Consider the following 27198-nt stretch of genomic DNA (forward strand, 5'->3'; position numbering starts at 1 on the left):
ACTTTTGGAAGAAGAAAGAAGTTCTATTAAAAAATAACGCTCAGTATTGCCTTGTGCTATCGTTGTTTTCAATGCTTGTACTTCAGGTTTCAGAGTTTCCGGTCGAGAGACGCCTGGAGCTCATGGAGCAGCCGGTGTGACGTCGGCTAGCTTGTCAGCAACTAGATACTTTTGGGGTATTTCCATGATTAAATTTACCTTTCTATCGTCAGGGAATCCCACATTTCTCTTGGATCCATATTGAAGGCGTGCACTGACAAACTTCCGGCATTAAACAAATCAGTCCGCCTTCGTCTCATTTACACAATCGCAGTTGGTTTGCTTCCTCAACTTTATTCAAGTTATTACAAGGACATTCTTACGAATTAGTATCAAACCTATTCAGCGCGAAGGGAAACAGTCAAGTTTTAGTTGGAGTTTCAATTCAATAAATCACATTTCTGTTTTACACATCTTTTGCTCGCTTGTCTCAGAGGGGAATATTATCGGTAAAACTCATGTCTAGTGAAAATGAACTAGTAAGGCAACTTCACGCAGCCGTTTCTTCGTATCACTTCAGTCAACAGTAAGAAGAAGCCATTAGAGCGCAGGTGTTATTCATCCGCACATCCTGGAGACCTGCGGTGTAAAGTTAAAGCGCATGCATTCATTCCACTTCCGGTTAACCTTTCACAGTAATTGTCCATTGATGCGTTTCGTCATTAGCCTTATTAAACAATGAAAAAGTACAGAAATAATTGCTATTGTTGTGCACTTTTTCGAAAATGAGGCGGATGTGAATCACAAATGTGAATTGTTCTAGTATGAATTAAAAGTCGTGTGTGTGCATAATAATAATAATAATAATAATAATAATAATAATAATAATAATAATAATGTATATATATTTGCCTTATATACAATATATAAGGCACATAATTCAACAATACAATCAAGCAATTTCACGTTAAATTGCGATACTGCTTTGTAGAAAGGGATCTCAGACGGTTTTAAATGTACGAGCCTCTGAGGCAAACCAAAGCACTTGAAATTATTGTCCTTGCTCAGTTAGTGATGAAAACCATTTCAAATGTCTATGGCAGTTTGTAAATGGGACACAAAACAAATGAATCAGTAACGTGAAATATGCGAAAAGTCTAGTAATATAATCATCTTTTAAAAATCCATTTAAAATATGTGCAGTTGACCTAGTTTTTCGTGCAATATTGCCAATCTTTAATACATGGGAGGTGCCCTGCCTGTCTTCACTTGAAAATACTCTGTAATATAACAACCGAATATCTATTAAAGTGTTGTTGCAATCGTTTTTACTCCCAATTCAGATAAAAAAAACCAAATTGTTATTATTATTCAACAGGAGCATTTGATGAATACGGCATAAGCATTATGTATGTTACACCATAAATCCTATGAGCTGCCGTGGCCAATTTTATTATTCAATTAACTTGAACGATTTCAAGTTTATGGAATTTGAGGTCAGTTCCACCAACTTCCGGTGTCGCGTTATCTTAAAATCTCTAGTTTGGCGATAGTGGACCTGCATCCTGGTCGAGAGACTCCCTCCCCTCGAGCTGTGAGCCTCTCACTGTGTTACGAAGTCTCGCCGGCGTGTGACATTTTTGGAGAGCCGCGAACCACCGACAACATGACGGACTCCGCGCAGCCGGCAACGGAACCGGTGGTGAACGGACGGTGCGAGCAGGCGGACCCGAAGCTGGAGCAGCAGCCCCAAGCCAGCACCAACAGCCAGGGAGAGGTTCTGAAGATGGACCAGGAGATGAAGATCACTGACAGCATCGAGGACGGAGGTGGGCAAATACATGAATAAAGTTCGCGTCAAGTGCCGCTGACGCTGGCGCCAAAAACATCCATGTGTTCGCGGAGAAGTTGCTCTTCAACTATTTTAAGTCCATGACACCGATAAAAGGCTTCTCGTTATTTATTTATGGGAAATTCGTGTCGTCACATATGTATTTATCATTGCAATTTGCAATGCAAAATGTTTTAATAAATGGAAATAAATCATTATTTCCATTTGTCAAAACATTTTGCACGTTTTAAGCGAAAAACATTGCCAAATATAATACTTTTATATATTAAAGGCTTGAGTATTGATAAATATAATTGTAATATATGGAACTAGATGTGACAAAATGTGTTGGTAGGATTAAATAATAATAATAGTAATAATCATTGACTCAGAAAAAAGCATTACTTTTAATTCTTGCTTCAGTAGTTCTGTCACATGAACATTTGTACAGAGATCACAAACGAAATCTGAAATATCGAGCACTTTTCTTGAAATTACCCTCAGCGTTAGAAGAAAAATGTGCTTCCTGTAGAGTTGTGAAACAGTTACCTCTAGTTAGCAACTGCTCTGTGCTGAGGCTTTGTGGAGGTTTGCATATCATCATCACTCTGTTAACCTAGATTTCTGCTGCTGAACTCACTATCCATCCGTTCTTACTTGGTGTGCAGGACTCGGATGTCAAAATGAGAGGCACAAGTCGGAGCAATGTCAAAATAGCGTTTTCTTCGTCCATATATACATTATATTTCAACAATATTTAAAAATTGAATCCTCCAGATTTAAGTTGATAGCGTGAACGATCTCAAGTGAACATAAGATTACTGACACATCTTGCTGGACATCCACATTTATTTGGAAGCCATGCTCTCCTACTTGTGTCAGTCACCTGGAATCACATACAAATCCCAAATGATCATGAAGCAGTTGGATGCCAGGCGAGGCTGATGCGTCTCATTCATGACACATGACCAACATTCCAGGCAAAGTCCTGACTTGAACAGTCTCTCACACATCCTACTTTTCTAGTTGTATTGTGGTATTGACATGGAAGGACAAGATTATTTATGATTTAATTAAAAAACTATTACACTCAAATGATTAAATCTTTTTTATAATGATTAGTCGTTATGGTAGTCTGTGACTAGTTCGTCGTCACCTTCCCCTGCTTCCTTGTCTGCAGGTCTTCTGGAAAGCAGCATGCGCCTGAAGCCACATGAAGCGCAGAGTTACCGCAAGAAGGCCTTGTGGGTGTCCTGGGCCTCCATCGCCGTCACCATCATCCTGGCTATTGTTGCCTTCAGTAAGTAACCCAGAGCCCATCAGTTCACGAGCAAGCATGAACACTTTCTCTGCTGAAGCAATGTCTCATAACACCAGGGTTTGTTTAGAACATCTCTGTTAAGAGAGCACATGGGACAACACATGAAGTTCATATTTTGTTGTTGATGATTCAGAATAAATGCTTGCATTACAAACTACATGACGGGTTTCAGTCTTGCTTGAGTCGATCCTGACTGAACCTGCTAACTGAAACTTCCAATGAAGCTCATGTGATATCTCGAGGATGCATGTCTGCAGACTTGTGACGGGCTCTTATTTGTTGCCACCTTCTTACTCTTGCTCATAAATGTAACAGTCTGACTTTCAAACCATCAGCAGGAGTAACGAGAAGTAGCCACAGTGATCACTCTCATTCTGTCTCTCTCTCTCTTTCTCTCTTTCTCACTTTCTCCCTCTCTCATGGCCCCCTGGAGAAATTACATTGAATAATTAATTGATGTTGAGAGTGAGAATGAAATGAGGAATTGGAATTCAATGAGAGTCTGTTATAGATTGGGTTGGAATAATGGAACTCAGAGGAGATGATGAATTCAAAGCCAAATTTGGCCACTGCAGCTCACTTCCTGTCCCAGAGTGGTTTGGCAGGTCCGCACTGGTCACCGTCAGAGCGCCTCCTCAGATCATGTGAACTGCATGACGGCAGTGATGTCATAAAAAGGCGTCTGCCTTTTCAAAAACAAGGACATTCAGGAACAAACTTTGTTTGTCTTCACCACATGGGACTGTTTGAGCAACCTTGTTTGGTTTCTTCGAGTCAGAATGGTTTCAACTTGCCACCTTTGCACATGAGGAAGAGGAGGCCATCGGGCCATGCGAGCTGGCTCTTCAGGGCCACTGAACATCTGTGCACATGTTTGTTCTGCTCACACAACGGCAGCAGACCGTCACATCCTAGATCGTGACACACCAAAGCAAAACAGTTGAGTAGACTTCATTGCCAGAGAAGAATCAACACACAACGCGGATATCACTGAGCAATAGGTGACAGTGACAGCTGCCTATACTGACTGTTTTAGGAAGGAAATGTGGGAAGCATTAGTTACTTATTTTAAAGCCGGAGCAGCCATCGGCTGGTTGCGGCTAATAAGTTAGCAGCTGCTGTGGTTCTCCCTGGACTGGCTGACCCCCCTACACCACTTATTACCACATAATCACATGACCCACGTCTTCTCTTATGTGTGTGTGTGTGTGTGTGAAGTTGGGGGCAGCTGTTGTTTGAGCTGCATTATAGATGGGTGCTTTCACGTGTTCCTGTAACTAATCGCACCTCAGAGGTGCTAGAGCTCCTTACATTCTAGGAAGATCACATCGAAACCAACGCATGTTTTCTTCTTCAAACACCGTCAGAGCTGTCAGTGCAGTTGTCTGCTTGTATTGCGCAGGTGTGAATACATGTGGCGCTTGTGAATCTTCTACTTCAAGTGGTTAAAAACAGATATGTAGTAGTTTCCATTTCACTTCCACTAACGTGGTATTGGCATAGATGAGGTGTCATGACACAGTGTCCTGATTTTCAGAGGCCACCAGATGGCGCTGTCTGCTGTAAAATCTTTGGACTTCAATTCATTCAATTCAATGAAACCTCTCATCATTTCTAAACCAAGTGCGCCATCTCGTGGGCAGTGAAAATCAGGACACTGTGTCATGAAACCTCATCTACCCATCACTATTGACAGGTATTGACAGGTATGAGGATGAGCAACTCCAAATCTCAGGATTTTTACCTTCATAAAACATTTGCTTCAAATGTCAACATCGTTGGACCGTATGCCTCGGTGAACACATATTACTCACTGCACGCGTCGAGCGGTCTCCCATCTTGAATAGTTGATTTGTTGTGGTTGCCATTCTGCTTGAGGTCTGCTTCTGCTTTGGGAACGCACGTTAAAGTGTAGGGCTGGGTGTCATTGACATATTAGTGATATTGGTTTGCTTTCGATGACCGGGTCGGACCACCTTTCTGCATGGAGTTTGCACATTCCCCCATGTGTGCCAGTGGTTCTGTGGTTTCCTTCCACATCCCAAAGAACCGGTTAATTGGACTCGAGGTGTGCATGTGTGTGTGAATGGTACAGGGTGGCCTCTCACCCAATGACTGGATGGGTGGACTCACGTGACCATGCATGCTTTACAACATCTTAACAGGGAGTGCATATTGGCTACCGGATGAAAGAACAGACGAAAAAGACTTTTATTTTGGTAACAGTAATTGTTCGGTTTATCGTCCGTGCCTAGTTCCAGGTACTCAAAGGCCTTGTGCTGAAATGGGCAGGTCCGATTATGTGTACCGTGACGCCTGACTTGTGAGTTTTCTTTGGATTCTGGGACAGAGCTGTGGCAAGTTTTCTCATTTGATTGTCTTGTTATCAACTTAGGTTCCCCTAAAAGTAGGGCGTCCCATTTTCAGTACAAAATGGGCACGCGTAGCCTGAAGTGAATAATTTCGGAAAGTTCTGACCCTCACCAAGTAGTGTGGTAGCCAAGACCATCCGACCAGAGATGGAGTCAAGATAGTCCAGAACATACCAAAGACTTAGAGGAGGGGAGACCAAGTTTGAGACCAAAACTCAAACACTCTTTTCCTCAAAGTGAAAAAAAAATGTGTTTCTGTCTGTCGCCACAGACTCGCCTGCAGTAGAATGTCATCATTTTTTTTCCAAAATGATTCACGCCATGTACTGTGGCTGCAGGAAAATAAGCAAGAGTGCTTATTGAAAGCCACCAAATGTAAGTTGTAAGACAAGACCAAGACCTTCCATATGCATTCTGGAGTATTACAATACTATACTACAATAATCAATGATCATCATAACTCCACTCAAAAGACCATCTATTGCCCTTGAGGCACTAATGTGTTCATATCCTGCGACCACTACCCGTTAAACATACCCGAATGTCAGTGCTGGGTGGTTGACATGGGGCACCACCTCCCCACCTTGCAAAGTTTTCATATTTTTCGTTTTTAATGAGCAGTCATAATGAGAAGAGAGTGTTCAGAGTCCATGACCACCTAGAAAACATACATTTTTGTGTTGGAGAAAACTGTTTCCTGTTCAGAAATAGATCCAATTCATCCACCCAAATATCTGCTGCCTGAGAGGAACTTTCTGCAGTGACCCTAGTTTAATGACAGAAACACAATAAATTCAGTAAGAGCTCATCTTCTGATTCCAATAATTGCCAATAATTATTTTCAGCCCCTTTTAACAGAGGCTATTGCAATGCTATTCCTTCTTTTGTGTTGAACTATGGAATGAGGTGTTTGAATGTGGAACAGGCTCAACCCCTCCCAAGATTTCTGACGGCCATGTCTGACTTTCAAAATGCCACCTGATGATTAAAATACACTATAGAGTTTGTCTCTGCAATTTGCTTCCATTTTCATTGTTGAGTGATGCTTCAAATGTTGTTTGGTGTTTTAAATGAAATTAAACTGCTTATATTAGGGGTTGAATGAAGAGGACAACAGGAAAGTTAAAGTACTTCCTGCGACACATAGGATGTGTGTATGTACAAATGCATCATGCCTTGTGATCCTGTTCAGCCAGATGCTGCCCTGAAAACACCAATCAATTCCAGCGTAAGCCTGACCAGCAGAGGGGTTTAATGCAGTGGCTTCCACAGATGTGCTGCGGAACAAGTTTGTGCCGTGACAGATAGAGGTGGACGACATGATGACATTCACTCAATTAGAATGTGTTGATGATCTACCAACCTGAGGATATCAGATGGATTCGCTCACATTCTTTCTATACACGCTACTCCTACATCCCTCACTGTGCTGTGCGCAAACTACATGGGGTGCCAAATAAATGTGCTCCAAAATGTGCCTCGAGAAAGAATCGTAGTTATGAAGCATGTTGAGGCAAAGAGCATTGAAGATGTGTCTGGAAATTCCCAAAACTAGAATGCAATCATGTAAAAGAGATTGTGATAAAATCCAAACAGTTATTTCAAATAAATAAATAAATCATTAGTTTTTTTCGTATTGCCCACCCCTTTCTGAAGACATCTGTAAACAAATACATTGTCTGCAATTTGTTCCTGCAAATAGCCCAATTAAAAGACTGAAAAACACGTGACAGGTGGGGGCAAATTATGTGCTCCCACCCATCATACCTGCTTCAACTCCATTCCTTAAGCTCCAGGTTCACCATCCCTCGCTGCTCTTCTTGTACCTTGCTTTTGATCAGCCTCAAGTACTGTAGTTTAAGAGACTCAAAGATGCCTTTCACTTGTGCTCTGCAGTGCTGGCATGTGTGCACTCTTCTGCATTTCCGATCGCACTTTCCCAGTGGTTGGCAACCCAAAATGTTGCAAGAGCCATATCAGACCAAAAAAAACCCAACAGAAAACAAATATGTCTGGAGCCGCAAAAAATTAAAAGCCTTCTAATGAAGGCAACACATGCTTGTATGTATCTATATTAGCTATATTATTAGTCGACTATCAAAATGACCAAGTGGGCTACAAATACATAATGAGCCTTCATGATTAAATGTTTATTTTCCCTGCAGTGCGTCCTGTATACCGAATGCAAGTGAACAGAAAAAGTTATGGACAGCTAAAACACAGTCATCATACCAGTGTGTCGCGGCCCTCGTCTCCACGTCTCCTACTCAAAGGACCAACCGGAAGTGTTCACAGAGTGTTTCCGGCTCGATTTATCATGTAAAAACGTAATACTGAACTATCACCTTTTTACATGAAACTGATGCATCTCGTTTTTACATGATGCTGCACGATCACGTTATTACATAATATGGAAATATCACGTAATTACATGATATGAGAGTTTCATGAAATTACGTTTTTTTTTATGTTTTTCAACTAGGGCTGCTGCTGTTAGGCAAATGCACCATGAATATGTTGATGAGTGGAAAAGCAGGTCACTAACAGAGTTCTCCACACTTGAGTCTAGTTCACAGTATTTATCCACACCTTTGTCCACAGATGCACTGAGGACTCGGGAGGATACACAGACTATGTTGACCAAGTGCATCACTGGTTGTCTGACTTGGCGTCTGGCATTTGCCCTCCTTGCTTGAACACTGCTTTTATGCAGAAGTGATCCAAAACACACAGCCGAACATCAAACTGCCTCAAACTGGCAGCTTTGTCCTGAGAGCACATAGGAGCACTGGCTACGGCTGCAGTTATGTAGCCTGGCAAACTGTTAGCGTGTTTTCATGGCGGGGTACAAAACTGAATTATTGCGTTAGTCCGGTTAAGTTCTTTAAAACGTCTGTAAACATCTTAGTCTGACAACTGTAGAGGATTATCTCTTAGTTGACTCCACAAAGTGGATAACGCAGTTTATAGCTGGACTCAGTTGGCATGTAGCCGAGTCAGTGGACTATGACTGGAGTGGCTGATGTGCAGCTGCGTGAGCTTCAGCTACGCTGCAGAAGGAACCAAGCTCCTAGACTAATCACCGAATCACACTCCAGTGATGTCAAATAATCTTCTATACAATGGACAAGTGGTGTGTGTAACCTGATGCAGTATGTGTGGTCCTCTGCCTTAGCCGATGTCTGCTGTGATCGCATGACAAACCTGATATTGCCACAAAAATCTCCAGATTTGTCTTCAACTTCCTTCACTCAGGTCGTTTTTATCGTTTGTTCTTACGAGAAGATCAGAAGACGTGATTTGTTGGTTTAAGGCCACGACATTACCACCACGTTACCGACCGTTAGCATGGTTGCTAAGCTAGTCACAGGGCAGCGTGACCCTGTGTTTTAGATACTCCACATCTGTCATTCTTGTAATGCAAAGACAACAGAGTTATTTAAGTTATTTATTTAATGTTATTCAGAAACTGCCGAAGGAAGCATGTTGACGATGATGACAGCTCCATGATGGCGACGGCTGATTCTGGACCTCCAAAGTCCATCAATATAACTGAACGGCTCCTTGCTTTCCGTCAGCTTCCATTGCTCTCCCTCTACAGTCATAGGAAATGGAAGGACCGAAGAGCTCAGAGCGTCACCCCTCGTCACCCACTGAACTGCATGTTAACTAGGGAGAACATGAGGCAATAGGTCTTGGTGGCTTTATCAAGCTATTGCCTTCGTCGGGCTACTCTCTGCATGGAACTGACTTCATATCCACGGACAATAGAGTATGAGCTTGATAGATAAGACGCATGTGATGCGAGTGCCTTTGAAGCTGATGTATCCTCCAGAACAGATTCCCAAATCTTGGTCAGTGTCCTGTGACTCTCCCCCCTCCGCTTCTCTTCTTGCTCCTCACCTGGCCAGTGAGAGTGTCAGGCACGGCCACCATCCTTCCAGCAACCACAACGGAGTTGACAGGGAAGTGTTGGCTGATATGCATAATGCAGCCTCCAGTAAAGAGCCGGGCCAGTGTTTTATCTTCCTTTCAGCTGCGTCTCCTGTCAGATGTGACAAGCAGGCGGGGAGAGAGGGAGGAGGGAATGAAGACGAAAGACCTCACTTGCTGATGTGTGTGTATGTGTTGGATCTAGGTCCCTGCTGACATCCAACCAAATTTCAGGGGAGCCAATTAGCCAGCGCTGGGCTCTGCTGAGATGACTCCAGAGCTGCTGTGTTGGTTTACGCAGTGCCCCCTCACCCCCCACTTTTCCTAATGAAGGAGGTTGGAGACGAGCGTTGGCCAGTGTGAGGCAGGTATGCTAAATGGCGATCCCTCACCTTGTTTCTTCTGAGGGGTTTAGGAGAGGAAGAAGCAGTCTCCAAAATACACAATTTCAAGTCATTAGGGCCGCCTTTTCCCGGCTAGCTCACTGGTTGTGTCAACGAAAGCAGCTCTCGACTCCAGCAGCTGTCAGCTTCTGTTGGCTGTCTCATCACTCATTGAAAGCAGGAGCATTCCTCTGTGAAGCACAAACGTATGCACATGTATCACACGCAGTCTCTGACAGTATCTCTCCACAAGTGCAGTTAAATAACGGGTGAACATACCATTAGTCTCTAAAGTCTACCACAGTCAGTTTCCCATCCCCTGGGGCTAATCGCCACTCCGTCAGATGAGAAGCGGAAATCCTCGATGGCCTCAGCAGCAAGAAACTGGTGCTGGGGAACAGGAGTCATTGAACAACACACCAGTACGGGACTCACTAGGTGGGCGGGTGTCTGATAGCTCGCCTGTTTTCGCCTTTACTAGGCTGATAACCAAGTTTTGTAATGCTTGCACACTGTGTCGTGTCCAGCTTGGTTTCTCCGGATATTCATTATAGCCCAAAATGACTGCAAACTCTAGCCTTTACTGGAGATGGAGCTGGTCGGATCTCCTTCCCTGCCATCTATGTTTTATCACTTTCAGAGTTACTTCTAAAGGGAAAACAGTCCTAGCTTGCAGCCTCTTCACATTTTGCATCAAATTTGTGTGGTTCTGCATTTTGTTTTTTGCCAACTTTTTAGTGTCACTCTACGAGTGTCAAAGTGTTGAAGTGAGATGTCACATTAGCTCTGCTCACTGCGGTGCAGACAGTCTCCACCAATGAGCACTTCATTGATCTGTCGTGAAGGTGTGTGGTCAAGTTAGAGGCGCGTCAGCATTAAAAACAACTTGAAGTTGCGCATTTGACTGGCCTCTTCGCCCTGTGTGTGTGCGGGAGGAGCACAGCACAGCGAGTATTGAGGGGTCAACACTTCAGCATAGATCTGTAGTGTATAGAAAGAGTGTGACTGAATGCATGTAATCTCACATTGGTAGATCATCAACACGTTCTAAGTGATCATGATTTAATGTCATCATACCTGACAGTATCTTACCGCACACTATTTGAAAAACGCTGACCTAGGTCACTTGTTTTTTTGGTTTTTTCTTCAATTTCAAATTTTAATTAAACAAGTTCATTAAATCGCTGTGTCAGAGCAGCTCTGTATAAGAAAATACAAATGAAATGAAAGTCAAATCACTAACAAATAAACATACAAAGCTCTTAGTTAAAGTATTTAAAAAAGGAGTGCAGGTTCATTTAACAAGCAACTTCCTTTATAACCCAAAATATGAGCCATTCTCCAATGTAAAGCTTCACAACAGCATCATGGGCATGTACATGCCATAAATTAGAAAATTATCAAAATGCACCACAAATGGATCAAACTGCCCATAATGTGCACATCAAAGTGTAAATGTTATGGGGGGATAAATGTTTTTGTCAGTGTCCGTTGTTGAGTACTGAAATGTTTTTCTTTAAGCAGAGAGTTTAATTGTCATCCCTTGAATAAATAGGTCCTTTAATAGTGTTCAGTTCTCCCCACGGTGTGAATGTAATTGTTATGTTCACACTGGTCAAGGGCCGTGTATTGGCCGGTATATCATGATACGATACGTATCCCGATACAGGAGCGGTGATGCGATGCATTATGATACAGTAAGCCTAGTGATGTGTTGTAATATTTGTTAATGAGAGCCATTTTATGGGTAAAAATCAGGTCATGCTGAAAACTTACAAATATGCAAGAAAATAAGTTATGAACTCAGTCCACTTAGACTGTCAGTGAAATTCTACAGTACAACAGAAGACTGAATCACTACTGTCATCAACAAAAATGAGGGGTGGGCGATATGACGATATAATGTTGTGAAACGATTGGAACATGTTGACAATCTGCCAAACTAAGGAGATCATACGGACAGTCTTTGTCTTATTCTATAAGTTGTAGATCTATGCTGAGGCGCTGCCCCAACTCTCCCTGCAAACAAGATGGTCAAAGTTTGGGTGTTTTTAACTTTATCTGCTGTGCCATTATCTCGACCACTAACCGTCACGGCAGATAGGTGAAGGTCTGGAAGGTTTTGTTAGAGAACCATAATACTGTTTCAATGGAAGACAATTTTAGCAACAACGAACCCTGTGTTAACCTGGTGTGCAGCTTACTGACTTACAGGTCACTCTTGTTTACTTCAGGAGCCACTGAAGCCTTCAGGTTCAGTTTATTTTGTCATGAAAAAAAGAGAAAAACAGCTCGAATTGAACTAAACACTCACAGTAAAGGTGTCTCACAAAAAAACAACATTTTTAAACATTTGACATGTTACGCTCATGTTCTCCTGTGATTTTAGATGGCTTGTTGGGTTTTTGATCGCTGTGGGCTGGTTTGGCCTCAGGTGTGGTTGACACATGAGGTACACGGCTGAAGTGTCCATGTAGCTCTTGCAACAGTAATAGTCTTGACATGAATCTCCTGTGTCATGAGCTTTAGTTGATAACAAGATAGTCCTGCAGAGCTCATGTAGCTCATAAAAACGTCGGCAGAGTGTCGACACTGCAGCTCCATGAAAAACTTCCCTCTTCATTTGTATTCAGCACTCGTTCGTGTTTGTTCAAAGTGCTCCACATTTGTTTCCGTCTACGAGTGACACTGCGGTGTGAGGGTCTCAGAAGAGGCAGCGTTATGGAGTAGGGCGGAGAGCGTGTGCAAGAAACAGCAACATGAAAGTGACTGGTGCTTGTGTATGCATGGCTGAGGCTGCTGCTGCTGCTACCGCTGCTGCTGCTGGACCCCTGTGGCTGCCTCTAAAAATAAACCAGGGAGGAGCAGGAGGATCTCTCCTCTTTATCTTGCCGCAGCTTCCTCCTCTCCCTGCTCTTCTTTTTTCTCACTGGTTTCCTCCCTTTGCAGGTGTACACGGTCAACTGCAGTTTAGATCTACTGTTTGTTTTCATCTCTGACTCAGAGACTGGAGTCTAGACTGTCCAGTTCCTTGGTGCAACTTTAAGAAAACAAGACTCTGGTCATATTTGTCCATCAGTCCATCAGTGTGCACAGATCTGAGTCCTCTAAAGTTGTCCTATTCAAACACAATGAAGTGTCTTCAGACTGACAGCATGCCATGAGATCGAACATCAGAAGCCTAATGAAAGTCATTTCTTTCTCTTCCAGCTGTCTCCTTCATGCGCCACAGTGCTTCTGCCTTCGGGTTTGCGGTGAGTCCTCCAGCTATTTATCAATAACGACATTGAGGGCCGCAAGTGTCTGACTTGTTTGAGTTCATCTTTGTGCAGTTTGATGCGCTACTGGATGTCTTCTCTTCTGCGATCGTGCTGTGGCGGTACAGCAACGCTGCAGCTGTCCACTCAGCAAAACGGGAGTACATGTAAGTACCAGTGTGGAACACTGTTAAGGAAGTCTTCTCCCTAGGGTGCAGGGGGTTTGCAGTTGGGATGGGCAGGCGAGGTTCCACAAGACCTTGTTTTCAGAGCTCGGTAGGTGGCAAAATGATGTGAGGTAGCGATGGGTAGGTTTTATAACGCACTAGTGATCGATGAGGTTTCATGAAACACTGTCCTGATTTTCAGAGGCCACCAGATGGCACTGTCTGCTGTAAAATGTTCGGACTTGAACAACTCATTCAATGAGACCTCACACTATTTCTAAGCCCAGAGTGCCATCTAGTCGTGGCCTCTGAAAATCAGGACACTGTTTCATCAACACTGCAATACAGTTTCATGGTACTTCATCTACCCATCACTAATGTGAGGGTTCAATGAAACTCAGTCAATGCCAGATTTTGTGCCACATTTTTACAAACAACATTGAAAGTTGCGATCATTTATTGTTCTGGAACAGCTTAATAGGAAATATGGACCTTTAAAAAAAACGATGTTGCATCTTGGCTTTGTGGAATTTCCTGGTAAAGAGGCCGAGGGTCTTGTTCACCAGATGGAGTGTGAGATGGATACAGTTTCAGTCTTGATGACGGTGTTGCGGTAGAGAAACAGCCAAACAGCAAATCATTTGATTTACAGGTCCATTAATCCAAGTCTCACCGATGGTCACAAGTTGATGAGCGATCCGTTCTCACCGAAGGGCTGGCTAAGTTCTCCCTGAGAGATAGGATCAGAGCTTAGTCACCTATGAGATGAGATGAGGTTGTCCAGGAAGCTAGTCAGGATGCGCATCCCAGTCCCAGACTCGTCCTTGGTTAGAAAAAAGACATGGTGAGAGGCGTTAGGACAACCATGAATGAAGAGAACTTTGATATAATATGAAGGAATATTTATAATAATAATATAATATGTTAAATGAACAAAAACCTAAAAGGCAGAAAAAAATCCATCCTGTAATGACAAAAGTTAAGTGTAAAAGTAAAATGATTATATACACAAACCAGTCCCTCCAGTTCTATTGATGGTTGCGTCCAAAAAATGCCTCATTTTTTGGCAGATTTGAAAAATAAAATCAACATGCCATCATTTATGGTTCTGAAACAACTTGATGGGAAATAAGGACCTTTGCAAATTAGCTAGTAAAAAACTAGTGTCAATTTTTAGCCTAAAGAAAAGCTCAAAAAGCTGCAATGATTTTAACAAACTATGCAAGTATTTCAAGTACAAAGAACACACACACAACAAATAAATACATTTAGATACTAAATCAAAACAGGTGATAAAATGTGTCCATCCTTTTTCTGATGGTGTTCCATGACTAGTTTCTGGGCTGACAGCGTTGTTTTCTTTAATTTAGATCGAAACATTTACAGGAAATAAAAATACCAAAAAAAAAAACAAATACCAAAAAATAAAAATTGATTATTTTCCTTATCCAAATCTATTAATCTTGGTGTAATAAAAATGGGATTAATATTACAATCAGTTTTAAGAAAATGTACAGGATTTTTAAATTACATTTTCCCATCAGAAGAAGTCTCATTGACTTTATGTGTCGGACTGTTAGTGCCCAAAAGTCCCTTGAGCTTCACTTTGCCCTCTTCTGTTGACAGATTTGTTTGTGCCACGTTTCTTCAATTGTGAATATAGCCTGGAGAGTCCTTAAAATTAAACTCTGGGAAAAAAAAGAAAAAAACATTGTCCACACATTCAGTTGTTGTTCAGTTGGCTGTCTGCGCGTGTAGTTGTCTGTGTGTGCGGGAGTATGTCAGACACCTGGTCTCTTCAGCCCAGACAGTCTCGGCCCACTGGGACCGCTCATGGACGCGTGCCTCACAGCTTATCTGCTCCTGTCTGAGAGTGGTGTGTGTGTGACGAGGTTACGTGAGCATTTTGGGGTGTTGAATAGCCTCAGTGTTGGTGCCTGAAAAAGAACAGACCTTTGACAAAACTGCTACCAAAACAGTCGCGTGTTATGTTGCCAAAACATTTGAGCAGACTCATAAACATTCTCCGCAGACAGACTTTGGCCGTCGGCTGCAGCATAAACAAACACAAATAGAAGATTAAGATTCAGATTTCTGGATAAGACCGAACGCTGCGGTGGGAGGTGCCCAGAGGCAGACTCAGTGTTACCTAGGTAACAATGGGAAGATGTCAAAAAGGTAGTTTAATCCTGTGTTCTGGAAAGCGCGTGAGAGAGGAAGATCTGCAGACAGTGGAAGTTTGTTGTTGCCGTGGCAGCACGGGGCATTGTTCCAACGTTCACTGCATGAAGGACACTACAGGGAGCTAGTTAGTGTGAATGGAGCTCTCCGCTGCATGTGTATGTTGCCGCGCTGCTGGGACTGTCTGCAGGGATTCAGTTGCTGTGGTTACAGCATTTGGCCTGGGACACAGTTTGAGTTTTGGGTAACCACGACAGGGTCAGGACTGACTCAGGATCAGCTGGTTAGACTCCAGCTGTGTATAGTCTGATTTCATTAACAATGCATTCAGATGCTGCTTGGCTGCCTGTCATTGAAGAAACATTTGTTTTCATCACTGTTAAGGATGGATTTACATTGAAAAAATGTAAATAAAAAAAAAATGTACTGTAGTTTCGACTATGGGTGGAAATGTAATAGCACGATTTTTTTGTATCACGAAATCATCATTTCGATTTTATCACGATTTTATATTTATTTTTGAAACTAGTTTGCAACTTTCTGCTCGACCGGTGCTTGTGGCGTAAGCACACAGGTTCATTGCAGCTGCATAGATCTAATATCGTCATATGCCCACCATTAGGTTCAACAGTCGTTACATTACCACACTGGGTCGCACAGTTCTGTTAGAAGTAGCTTGTGGGAGGTTAATAATGCGAAGCACTGGTGCTGCATTCAAGTTGAATGATCCCAACCGTCACGAACATGTATGTCATTATTGTTGAATAAATGTGATGTAATTATTGGTGTCATAAAAAATCCAGACACATGCTGCCGTAGGAACTTTTTTATTCTGTAATCCACTCATTTGTATGTTAATTAAAATTAGAAACGTATTTTCCGCACACTACTACATCGGTGGTCACAGGTCTAATTCAGCTTCCTCTTACGCGGCTGCTAACACAGTTGTTCCCTCAGTGAAAATTCTCTCCGTTTTCATTTGGACTGTTTGCAGGTTCTTTCTTCAGGTTTAGCTGCTCACTTGTTATTTGTTAGTTTCGTGTCGTATTGACAGAGCAACGACTCCCACTGCTGATGAGGCCATCATCAATGACAGCCTTAAATCAAATTATGGGTTGATTTCTGTGGCAATCTGAGCCTCATGGTTGTTATTCTTATTGTTGATTTGGCTTCCTCCACAGAGCCTGTATGATCCTGGGCGTCATCTTCATCCTGTCATCCATGTGCATCCTGGGTAAGGCCATCCACGACCTGGCCACCAAGCTGCTCCCTGAAGTGGTAAGAGCTCATCAACTCATGTGTCACAGTTAGTGTCACCTCATATTCCGGTGAAAAGGCCAGCAGTGGTCAGATTTTAGTTCCAAAAGCGGGAAGAGGATTATAACATCGAGCATATGGGCTAGATTATGCTGTCCTCTTAACGCTGGACACACTTCCACTCATCACCCAGCGTGCCCCACTGGTGCATTACAGTCAGCTGACCCGTGAAAAAACAAGTCCTGCCTGACAAGTCCAACTGATGCTCTTCAGCCTCAAATCTGCTCTATAATCTGATTTTCTTTGCTTGAGACAATTTTGTCCAAGCTGTCGTCACATTCATTTTGAAGTGGGAGAGGAGCATCCAGTTTGAAATGACAATAAAACAGTTGATGTTTTCTTATCTTCCATTGTTTTTCATGGAAGTATTGATCATAAATTGTTTCTTATGAAAGTGTCGGCATGGAAGCGTGTAATTTGCAGAAGCAATTTCATGCCAGTACTGTAGGGGGCGATGTATGAACTTGAACTGTCACACACCTGAGAAGAAGATGAAGAAGCTCGCGTAAGACCTGGAGGTTCAGATAAGTTTCTGCTTAACTGACGTCTGGAAACATTTCCTTTCTGTTCCTGCAGTTCAGTCAAAAACCAGTGCTGATTTTATAATAGGAAGACTGAAGAATAATAGAATATAAGAGAAGCGTTAAGAGCTACCTTGTGTGAAAAGTTAAGCTCCCAGGACACTGTTTCATGAAACCTCATCAACCCATCACTAGTACAGTGGTTAGTTTTCCATTTACTCAGACTAATGATTTAAGTTAAGTGGTGTATTTAATACAGAAATAACATGTTTCAGTTAAAGCTAAAGCACATTAAACCACCTGGCATTACACGGGTGCAAGTACGGCGCTGAAGCAATGTCATGTAATAGGGCTTCAGTGATGAAAGTAATGGTATTTAAACACAACAAAACAGTCATATAGATGCAGCCTAAAGATACTTGACAATCCTGCGCCGTGTTTCCCTCCAGACTCTGCCCTTGTTAATGCAACTGGGTGGGATTTGAGAAGGTCAGGACATGTGGTGACAGACTGTTGGAGATGATGTTTGGTTGTGGCCTTGTTGTGTTTGTACACAATTTAAAAAAAACCATTCAGATCCCCCTTCCTTCTCATGTCTTGCTTCAGTCCTTCACATGCACATGTGGGAAAGCTGCACTTGTGTAGACTGCCTGAGGCGGGATCCTGCTCCTGGTGATGTGGCGGGATTTGCATGGTGTGCCGTTGAACTTTACTGAGGGAAGAGAGGGTTGTTTCAGAGCGGCTCCTTCTTGACATGACTGGCACTTAACTGAGAGACATCCAGCCAGTCCTTTTTCATCAGAATAGGACGTAAAAGTCCGCTTTCCCAACATCAATATAATGTACGAGTGAGGATGGGTTGGTTCAAAGTCACTGCAAGCGATTGAGTGAGGAGGTTGAGGCACTTTGGCTCGCTGTGATTTAACTATGTTTGTTTATCATTGCATGTACCTTACTGCAGTGCTCATTCAAGCCCTGTTAAAGAAATTCAACGGGTGGAGAATTGAAGAATTGTTTCCTCCTCTCGGCTCTTAATTTGTCCTTCTCAACGGGTGGTAATTTTATAGGTGCGATTGCGTCAAGTGTGATCTCACATCCTGAAATATCTTCTGTGAGATACAGCACTGCAGAGAGAGATGCGCAGTGTCAAGTGAAAAGAGTTCTGTCTCATTCAGATGAATGCTGTTTGATGAACCACATTCATTTGAAATTGATTTTTTTTTTTTTGAGATGGTGCTTCCAAGTTCTGCAAGAATAGTGACCTCAAGCCGACTGAGCTGCCATGTGACCTTTCTGGCAGTAGGCAAAAACGTTTTTGATGAGCAGGACTAAAAGATTTCATTTCCGGCTAAAAGGTCATCGCCGCGCAACTGAGCCGCTACAGCAGCATTGTTTTGTGTGACTCTAGCTTCTTCAGGCTTTTACTAAGTGGTCCTCTTTCTGGCCTCGGATCTCATGACCTCCCACTAAACAGTTAACCCTGTTAACAACATTTAGCCCGTCTAATGGAAGAATCATGCTCTTTGATTTGGCGGAAGCCGTTTACACAAATAAATATTTAAAAACCTGCCAACTTTCAGAAACTCCTGACATGATCTGATAAATTATGAAATGAAGGATTTATGTTTTTGAAGAAAACATAAATCAGCTCTGCTGCATGAGCCCAACACATATTACAGAACAGTCAGGAATAGTTTTGGAAGCTTTTAATGCCTTCATATCACAGGCGTGTAATCTTCATCATTCATCAATACCATGTACGTAAAAAAAAAAAAAAAAGAAACCCTACATGTCATCAACATGTCCTTGTTGAGATTTGTAAAATGTCACATCCAATTGCTTGCCTAGCATATAAATGTTTAATTATGATAATTGTTGTGATTTCCTACCTGCAGACACATAAACCAAGGCATTGGTAGTCAGAAACACCATCATCTGATTTTTATCAACCAGTCTGAGCGGTGTTAAGCGATGTTGCTCTTTAAATCAAATGGAAAGTGGAGTTGATCGTCATTAACGCTTTGCTTTTGTTGGGCATTTCACTGATGGGTTTATGAGGTTTCATGAGGTCCTGAATTTCAGAGGCCACCAGATGGCGCTGTCTGCTGTAAAATGTTTGGACTTGAACAATCTAAATCAATAAAACCTCACATCATTTCTAAACCAAGAACGCCATCTAGTGGCATCTGGAAATTAGTACACTGTTTCATCAACCCTGCAACACTGTTTCATGATACATCTACCCATCACTACTGTGTCCCTAATTGCACTGTGGGAGGAAAGCATTTGAACCGCCTTACTTGATGTGAGGCTGCAGCACTGACCACTATTTAAATTGTGAATGTATTTTGTGTAACAAGGCAAATACAGGATCTCCTATAATTTCTTTTTTTTTTTTTTTGTTAAATCAGAAGAAGACAAATCAGTTTACAGTACACAGAGCCCCGTGGAACACCACACTGTGCGCTGTGTGCAGCCTTGAGTTCTTTCCAACTGAAGAGAACAAACCAAAGCATCTTTACTCACAAGGCCACTCAGGATAACTGCAGATATTTGACCTTGTGTGTGCTGCCAGAGCCCAGGGGTAAGCGGTGACTCAGGTCTCCGTCACCCGCCAAGCTTCTTCTGCACTTTGATGAGTCACCAAAGAAGCTTTTCACACACGAAGTACGATATTAATTCTGCTCCCTCATCGCTCTTTTGAGTATTTATTTTTGAAGATATTGTTTTTCTCTCTGTCTCGCGCGCACACACACACTCACCCTAAACCTAGCCGCCCAGACAAATGGTTAATCGAGGATTCTAAACCAAACTTAAACTTAATAATATTTTGAAATCTTCCTCTTCAAAAAGAGGCTTAAAACCCTGTGGGGTCTTTCCAAGTGGTCCCCACAAGGCGGGATAAATAGGTTCACACACACTGCCACAAAGTCCTACAGCCGGCTTTGAGAGAAGAGGAAAAAAAGCATTCGTGATCGCCGCTTCATTAGTCATTCACGCTGTCATCTGATTCCTGCTTCTGACAGGACGACTTCCTGTTCAGCGTGTCCATCGTCAGCGGTCTGGTCTGCATCATCCTGGCCGTCATCAAGTTCATGCTGGGAAAGGTGCTCACCAGCAGAGCGCTCATCACAGATGGTGAGTTAGAACCTCTCAGATTTCTCTCGTGCATGTTGACCGAAGGTCAAGGTCATGAATGTTGGCGGTCACGTGACAGTTCTTGGAGACCAGCAGCTCACGCTTGTTTTAGGAATCCATCGCACCACCGAGACTCTCCCTGTTGGGTGTGTGCAGCTTACTACAATCGTGATTCAGCCTTTACTGACTTGACCCGACCTACGTGACTTACAACATCTCTGTTGTAAGTCAAACATGAGGTTGATTTATGTAATGGACATGAAGAGGACAAGTGTGATTTGGAAGGGTGATCTGGGTCCGGTTACCCTCAGGTCCACTTATGGGTTAGGATTAGGCCGCAACTCATCACATGCTTCCATGCACTCACCAATATAGCCACTAGGAGGAGCAGCCCACAGTCCAAAGTTTATGACAACAACAAACTCCAAAACCAACATGGCGACTTGCACAAAAGAGGAATACGGAGACAGCATTGGAGAAGGTGGTGGTCGGAGAGGCTGTTGTCACTGCCTGATGTGGTCCGCCTGCCTGATGCGGTCCACTGGAAATTCCGGGACTGGAACGGATGTTAGAAACATGCATGCGCAAAGTTTATGAATTGTGTTTACTGGTTATTCCGCGTAAATTTGCGTTTTTTTTAAAATAGTTATTAAAAGTCTATATTTAACAGTAAAACCTGGAAATGTTTTTACACGCGTGCGTAAGTACGATCTGGTCCGTCTGTCTGATGTGGTCCGCCGGAAATGATGGTGCTGGAGCGGGAAGTTACCGACTAACCGGTCTACTCTTGAGCGCACGCGCACACCAGTAAACACGCAATTATGTGAATTTATTTTTTTTAATTAAAATAATCAACATTTGTCATTGTAACCTGGAGATTATACGTTTCTATCTGCTATTAATTTTTTTTTATCCAGTATTGTTGAATCATTCATCATTTCAAACTCCTCTAGTACATTAGACCTGCGCAGTGCATTGCTTCCGATACAATAGTGGAGTGTGTGGGAAACATTTCTCATAGAATTTATTTCATATTGATTTAAAAGGCGCAGGAGTGAGCTCATCTGCCCCTGAACGGGGTTTATGTCTACCGTGGTGCGGCACTCGAGTCAGTTTATGTTATTGGCTTTAAAAATAAATAAATAAATAAATAGAATACCATTTAAAACATAGAATTTCTTAATCTAGACTCTAGAAGTAAAAAACAAAAAATGAATCACCTTCATCGCCTGTGCGCGATATAACCATGAACGCATGCACTTACCAGTAAACGTCAGTTGGTAAAGCATGCGCTATTTCTGGTTCCAGTCCCGGAATTTCCGGTGGACTGCATCAGGCAGTGACAGCTGTTAAATATATTGTCACTGGAAGTCGGTGAATTTCCACCATTGTTATGTCTTCTTCCTGTCTAAATAGAGCTATGTATCAGACAGTAACAGCAACACTGCCCCCCCCCCCAGGGTTTCCGGCGGCACTCCTCCATTTGTCCCGTATCCGTAAGCTTTGTAGAGAGTATGGAGAGGAACTGTCTGTATCCAGATCTGTATGCAACGTTGAACATAAGTGGGTCTGGTGGGGAAAAACAAAATGTGGGGAAGATATTGCGCCATGAGGTCCAACTCACCAGACAAATGAAGACCGTTTCTGCTTTTCAGGCTTCAACTCACTGGTGGGCGGGGTCATGGGCTTCTCCATCCTCATCAGTGCCGAGGTGTTCAAGCATGAGCCCAAGGTGTGGTACCTAGACGGGACTATAGGGGTCCTCATTGGCCTGATAATCCTGGCCTACGGCGTCAAGTAAGAAACAGCAGATGTTTGTCCCGCACCTTTCAGAGGAGTTTCATGTCTCCTGTCCATTTCCAGGCTTCTGATGGACATGATCCCTCGAGTCCGACAGACCCGGAACTATGAGCGCTTTGAGTGACAGCGGGATCGGACGGATGAAGTAGACAGAGTGAGCAGCGTGGAAGAGAGGAGAGAATGTCTCCACCAAGTCATTCTCACCATTCTTCTTCGACAATAGCAGCCTGAAGAACCCGTGTATATAATGTTGGCAAAGGTACCTGAGCGTGTGGGCGGAGCCTGTGAAGGAAAAGAAAGACAGAACTCGGCGAGTCCCAACTCCTCAGCTGCAGCTCATGTGGATGTAAAATACCTCAGTTAAGCAAAATCACAACTTCACTGCTGATTATTTTCCCATAATCCTCAGCGACCTCAGCGGGTCGCAGAGGTCCTTGTAGCAGCAGAGTGTTGTTGTTTTTGTGACGCACCGTTTACATTACCAGGCTGCTTGTGGTGAGCACTGCGGCGAAAATATCGATTTTGTTTACAGATGCCGAAATAAATCTGTCAGGGATTATCGTCATCCACCGGACTCTTCTCGATGGTCAATATTACCCTTATGCTGTTGCCTGTGGTACTGTGACTAATGTAGGGTTTTAAATGTATTTTAATATAAGCTTTTTAAACATGTGGCACCTTCTTTTTGAGCAAATATGAAGAAATGGATATATGAGAAGCACAAAAAAGTGTTTACCTGCCCTCTACTCTTGAGAGTAAAGTCACTTTAACTTGACAAGAAAAATGCCAAAAAAGTGACAGTGGTTTTCATAAACAGGTGTGATTGATGCTGAAGCTGTCGTAATGACTTTTGACGCCTTAAATCGAACAGCTGATTCTCGCCCACCGGGAATGTTCTCACAGAAACTCAAATCGTTGACGAATGTACGACGTTTTCAAGAACACAGCATCAGCAATGTTACATTTGGTTTGATGTTTTTGGAAATTGTATTCTGGCCTGAAATGTTCCCTTGCTAGCACAGACTGGAGGCAAGTCTATCAACATATTTTATCACTGTGTGTGTGTGTGTGTGTATACGTTGTAAATACTCACTGTCACATGACATGAAAAAATGTAACCCGCAATCACAGAAAAAATGTTTATTTAAAAATAAAGTTATATCCCTCTGAATCTGACTGTGAACACAAATACATGTCACGGTTGTTATTGGTCGCTGGGAGTAGCGCTGGTGCATCAGACACAATTTGAAAGAACATACTTCAGCAACCGCTGATCCTCAGATGGACAACATGCTTCTAATATGTCGACATGTGAAATAAGTAAGGCTTTCGATGTAAGAAAACAGATGTACTTTTTTTAAATTCACAATGAATGAAACATAAGGAATTTCTCGCTCTATCAAACAAACGACGGAGATCAAATTCTCTCTGTAGCGTTTTATCTGCCGCCATGAAGGTCACATGAGGCACTCCGACCACAAGTTCTCCTTTTATCAATCCGGACGTGGGAATTTAATTATGGCTTCCTCTCTAGTGACAAGAAGTGAGAGCCATTTGGTTGGGGGGTCCAGGTTTTATAAATGATGTGTTATGACCTTTGACCTGATGGAAGAGGAGAATATGAGAAGGCATGTCTTGTTCCGCAGATAAAGAACTCAGTATAACTCCAGAGCACTGATCTGAGCACGTGCAAACAGAGAGGAAACAAAAGCTGCTGCCTTTCACACTAAAACAAGGCACGTTTGTCTGCTTGTGTCTGGGCTGGCGTGAGCGAAGGAAGAGAGGCGTCGAGACTTGGTGGCATGAAATTCAACTAATATTTTTTCAGAGGTGAAACCTTCAGAGAGATAATCGTCTCACACATGACATGGAGTTCTGTGCATGGACTGACACAACTAGACAGTCTCTCATCCCCATCTCGATTTCCTTTGAACCAAAGCACACAGATCTCCAACCGCTGGTCGCGCATTTGTTCTTTTAAATTATAACCATAAATAGAATCTCCAAAAAAAAAAAAAGACACCTCTGATATAAATAAAGACTTTCCAACCCTCCGAATGAACACGGTGATAAAGAATCTGTGTATAAATTAAATTAAAAAAGACATTTAAAAACAGTGTAACAATAACATTTCTGCAACAGTAGTGCGTTCCCCTACACCGGTTTCCTGTTGCCCTTCGTCTTAAATACACAAAGCAACCTTTGATTTGTTGGCATATTGAGGGAATATGATTGACAGCTGATATGACACAAACACGTTGTCACGGTCATCACACGTGGAGTCTTTGGCTGACCGCAATGTGGGGACTCCACACGTAGAGCTGTGTGTGTGTGTGTGTGTGTGTGTGTGCCTACTGGCCTTCAATTTAAACTCAGATAAAACTGTTAAACATGATGTGCAATGTAAACAGTTTGAGAAAATAGGTGTCTATAAGGTTGTCTGATATTCAGTTGTCATGGCGACACCAATTCCCACCAATGGAGAAGTCCCCAAATAAAAATCCAAATATCTACATCAGGTGTCCTCCCTCCAGGTCAGAGAGGAACTAGCTGGTTACAGTGTCAAACTCTAGCCGCCGTCTGTGTGTTAGTCCAGTGCAAACCTACCTACGGGGATTAACAGGACTGATGGTTGGGCTGGGTGGGGTGTGGGGGGCAGAGGGGTCACTGACACTGGACACTGGAGGGGACTCCATTGGTCTTGTGAATTCAAGTCCACATCCGGCTGCTGCCGAAGCAATAAATACGAGGAACGGACCGTCAGCCTGTGGTGACCCTGGTGCTGCTCGGAGTTTGGGACTTCAGTTTAACGCTTGTGGATCTCTGGCCTTCCACCCCCAAGTCCTGCCCCCTCTTTGTGCCTGGTGCTGCTGCTATAGACAGTTTTTACAGAGCGCCACCTGGCCCTTCATGTAGTCACGGCAGGGACAGACTCGCTTCAGTGTCTGGTGCGCACCAGCACAGCTGAACAGCAGCAGGTCGGACTGGAAGATGCAGTGGTGGCGGGTCTCACTGTAGGCTGGGACCACTGTGTCAGCGCTCGACTCCACTGTCTGACAGTCCACACCGAACCTGAAACACAGACGCAGTCAAGCCAAGTGTCTCAAGAATAACCGCCAGCTGGGTCGCTTTAAGTTGGCTACCGCCATCTTGTGCCCAATCTTGGGGTTGCACCTCATTACGTGTAATTCCTAAACAACTGAGCATTAGGTGCCCAAAACTTTTGGCAACTTTATGTGAATTCAGGAACAGCATACCGATAACACTTCTCAAAACATTAAGCAGTGAAAATAAGATGTTTAAGATCAAATAACAAGTGTAACGTTATTCAATTGATGATCCTCAGCTCGACAACAATACATAACTTGTAAAATTAATAAGGCTTTCGGTGGAACAGTTTTTTATCCACATTCCATGAAACCTAAGGATTTCCTCTTTTGATCAGTTCAACAAAACAAACGGGCGACAAACTTTGATAGTGCTCATCACCAAATTCATCGTTTCATGCGCCGCCATGATGGTCACAAAAGGTACCCTGAGCATTAGTTTTTGTTTTGTCGTCCAAGATTGGCTTTGGAATCAATCGATAACTGTTGTTATTCATAATAATACATCACTAAGGCTTTTTTTTTAACGACCCTTCCCAACTACATCAGGGCAGAAACCCATCCTGAACCCGCACTTCGTGTGTCGTGTCACCTGGCCAAGTCTTTGTCCTTGTTGAGGTGCTGGAAGAAGGACGGCTCACATATGAGCTGCTCCTCCTGACACACCTGTTTGCAGGTCTGTCCGGGCTCTGCCAGCTTGACCTGCAGGGCGCTGAGGGGCGGCCACATCACCTGCCCGTGACAAAAGTCCTGACAACACACAACCGCACCAAACTGTGAGCCACCTGTCAGCTGATCAGCTCCTCGAGCCAGCTTGGCCACAGCAGGGCATATGTTACCTGGTTCTCTATGAAGGCGTTGACTCTCTGCAGCATGCCCTCGCAGGTGAACTCGTACGGCAGGTACGGCTCAATCTGGAGACAAACACAAACACTGATGGGTCACCTGTGCTCTCATCTGACCAACCTAGCTGGCTAAGATTGTTGGAGCCAGTTGGGAATCAAAGCAAGACCAGTGTTTTGGACAACGAACTTACTTGTTCCAGATCAATCTGTCTCATTTATACTTGACTTTCTCATCTCTGTTTAACTTCTCTCTCATAGGAGTACAGACCTGGACACGAATATCAGCCTTAAGTCAGCCGTTCTCAAATATTGGGGCAAACCGGTGCATTCTGTCTTTTCTATTAATAAAGTTATTCTTTGTTGTAAGTTGATCTATATGTACTTTATTTTATCTTTTCTTCAATGCTAACTAAAATGTTTTGAAGAGGTGTACTTATAATAGATTCATAGACAAACCCCATTTACAGAGGTGGCGGCGAGTTGGGGGCGCGGGTTGGCACGGTTTTCCAGGCATGTCAGCTTTATTCGAACTGTTGACTCTTATGATCAAAACCTCATTATTGCAATGGTGCCAGTGTCTTCAACTATAGACCCCTTTGCCCAAATCAGAGTGATGACTAAATCCTGGCAGCTTTATGAGATTGGAGCAGTACTCTGTGCTCTAGTGAGAAGTGAGCAATGCATTTTGGGAGAGAACAAAACAGGGTCAAGACTTCTGTCAAACCCACCATTACTGATGGGCACATGAGTTACCACAAAACAGTACTACAGGGTTGATGAAGCAGTGCCCTGATTTTCAGAGGCCACTAGATGGCGACCTTGATTTAAAATTATGTAAGATTTCATTGAATTGGTTATTCAGTTTAAACATTATAGAGCAGACAAGCGCCATCTGGTGGCCGCTGGGCTTTGACGAGGGATGGGCAGCGAAAAACGCTTACTATTCAGAACCGGTTAAAACATGACAGATTCTCTGGAATCGTTGAGAAATGTTAATTCTGGTTCCTCCTGTCAATTCCTGACTGTGAAGTCCGATTCCACCCACC

General features: G+C 43.1%; 2 protein-coding genes across 2 annotated transcripts in view; one reads left to right on the forward strand and one right to left on the reverse strand.

Annotated features, from left to right (window-relative positions):
- Positions 1-1557: 1557 nt before the first annotated feature.
- On the forward strand, positions 1558-23377 carry LOC128759447 (transmembrane protein 163-like). The gene is made up of 8 exons (XM_053866393.1): positions 1558-1808; positions 2991-3110; positions 13030-13073; positions 13152-13243; positions 16606-16702; positions 20289-20400; positions 22056-22197; positions 22264-23377. Exons 1-8 carry the CDS (start codon positions 1646-1648, stop codon positions 22322-22324), a joined length of 831 nt encoding a protein of 276 aa, XP_053722368.1. The 5' UTR covers positions 1558-1645; the 3' UTR covers positions 22325-23377.
- mgat5 (alpha-1,6-mannosylglycoprotein 6-beta-N-acetylglucosaminyltransferase) overlaps positions 23326-27198 on the reverse strand; it is a 65645-nt gene continuing 61772 nt past the window's right edge. The window contains exons 15-17 of the mRNA XM_053866009.1: positions 26147-26221; positions 25900-26057; positions 23326-25272 (exon numbers count right to left, since the gene is read on the reverse strand). Of these exons, the coding sequence (XP_053721984.1) occupies positions 25074-25272; positions 25900-26057; positions 26147-26221 (432 nt within the window). The 3' untranslated portion in view covers positions 23326-25073. The remainder of the gene's footprint in view (positions 25273-25899; positions 26058-26146; positions 26222-27198) is intronic.

The sequence above is a fragment of the Synchiropus splendidus genome, chromosome 1 (genome assembly GCF_027744825.2).
Source record: "Synchiropus splendidus isolate RoL2022-P1 chromosome 1, RoL_Sspl_1.0, whole genome shotgun sequence".
Classification (NCBI taxonomy): domain Eukaryota; kingdom Metazoa; phylum Chordata; class Actinopteri; order Syngnathiformes; family Callionymidae; genus Synchiropus; species Synchiropus splendidus.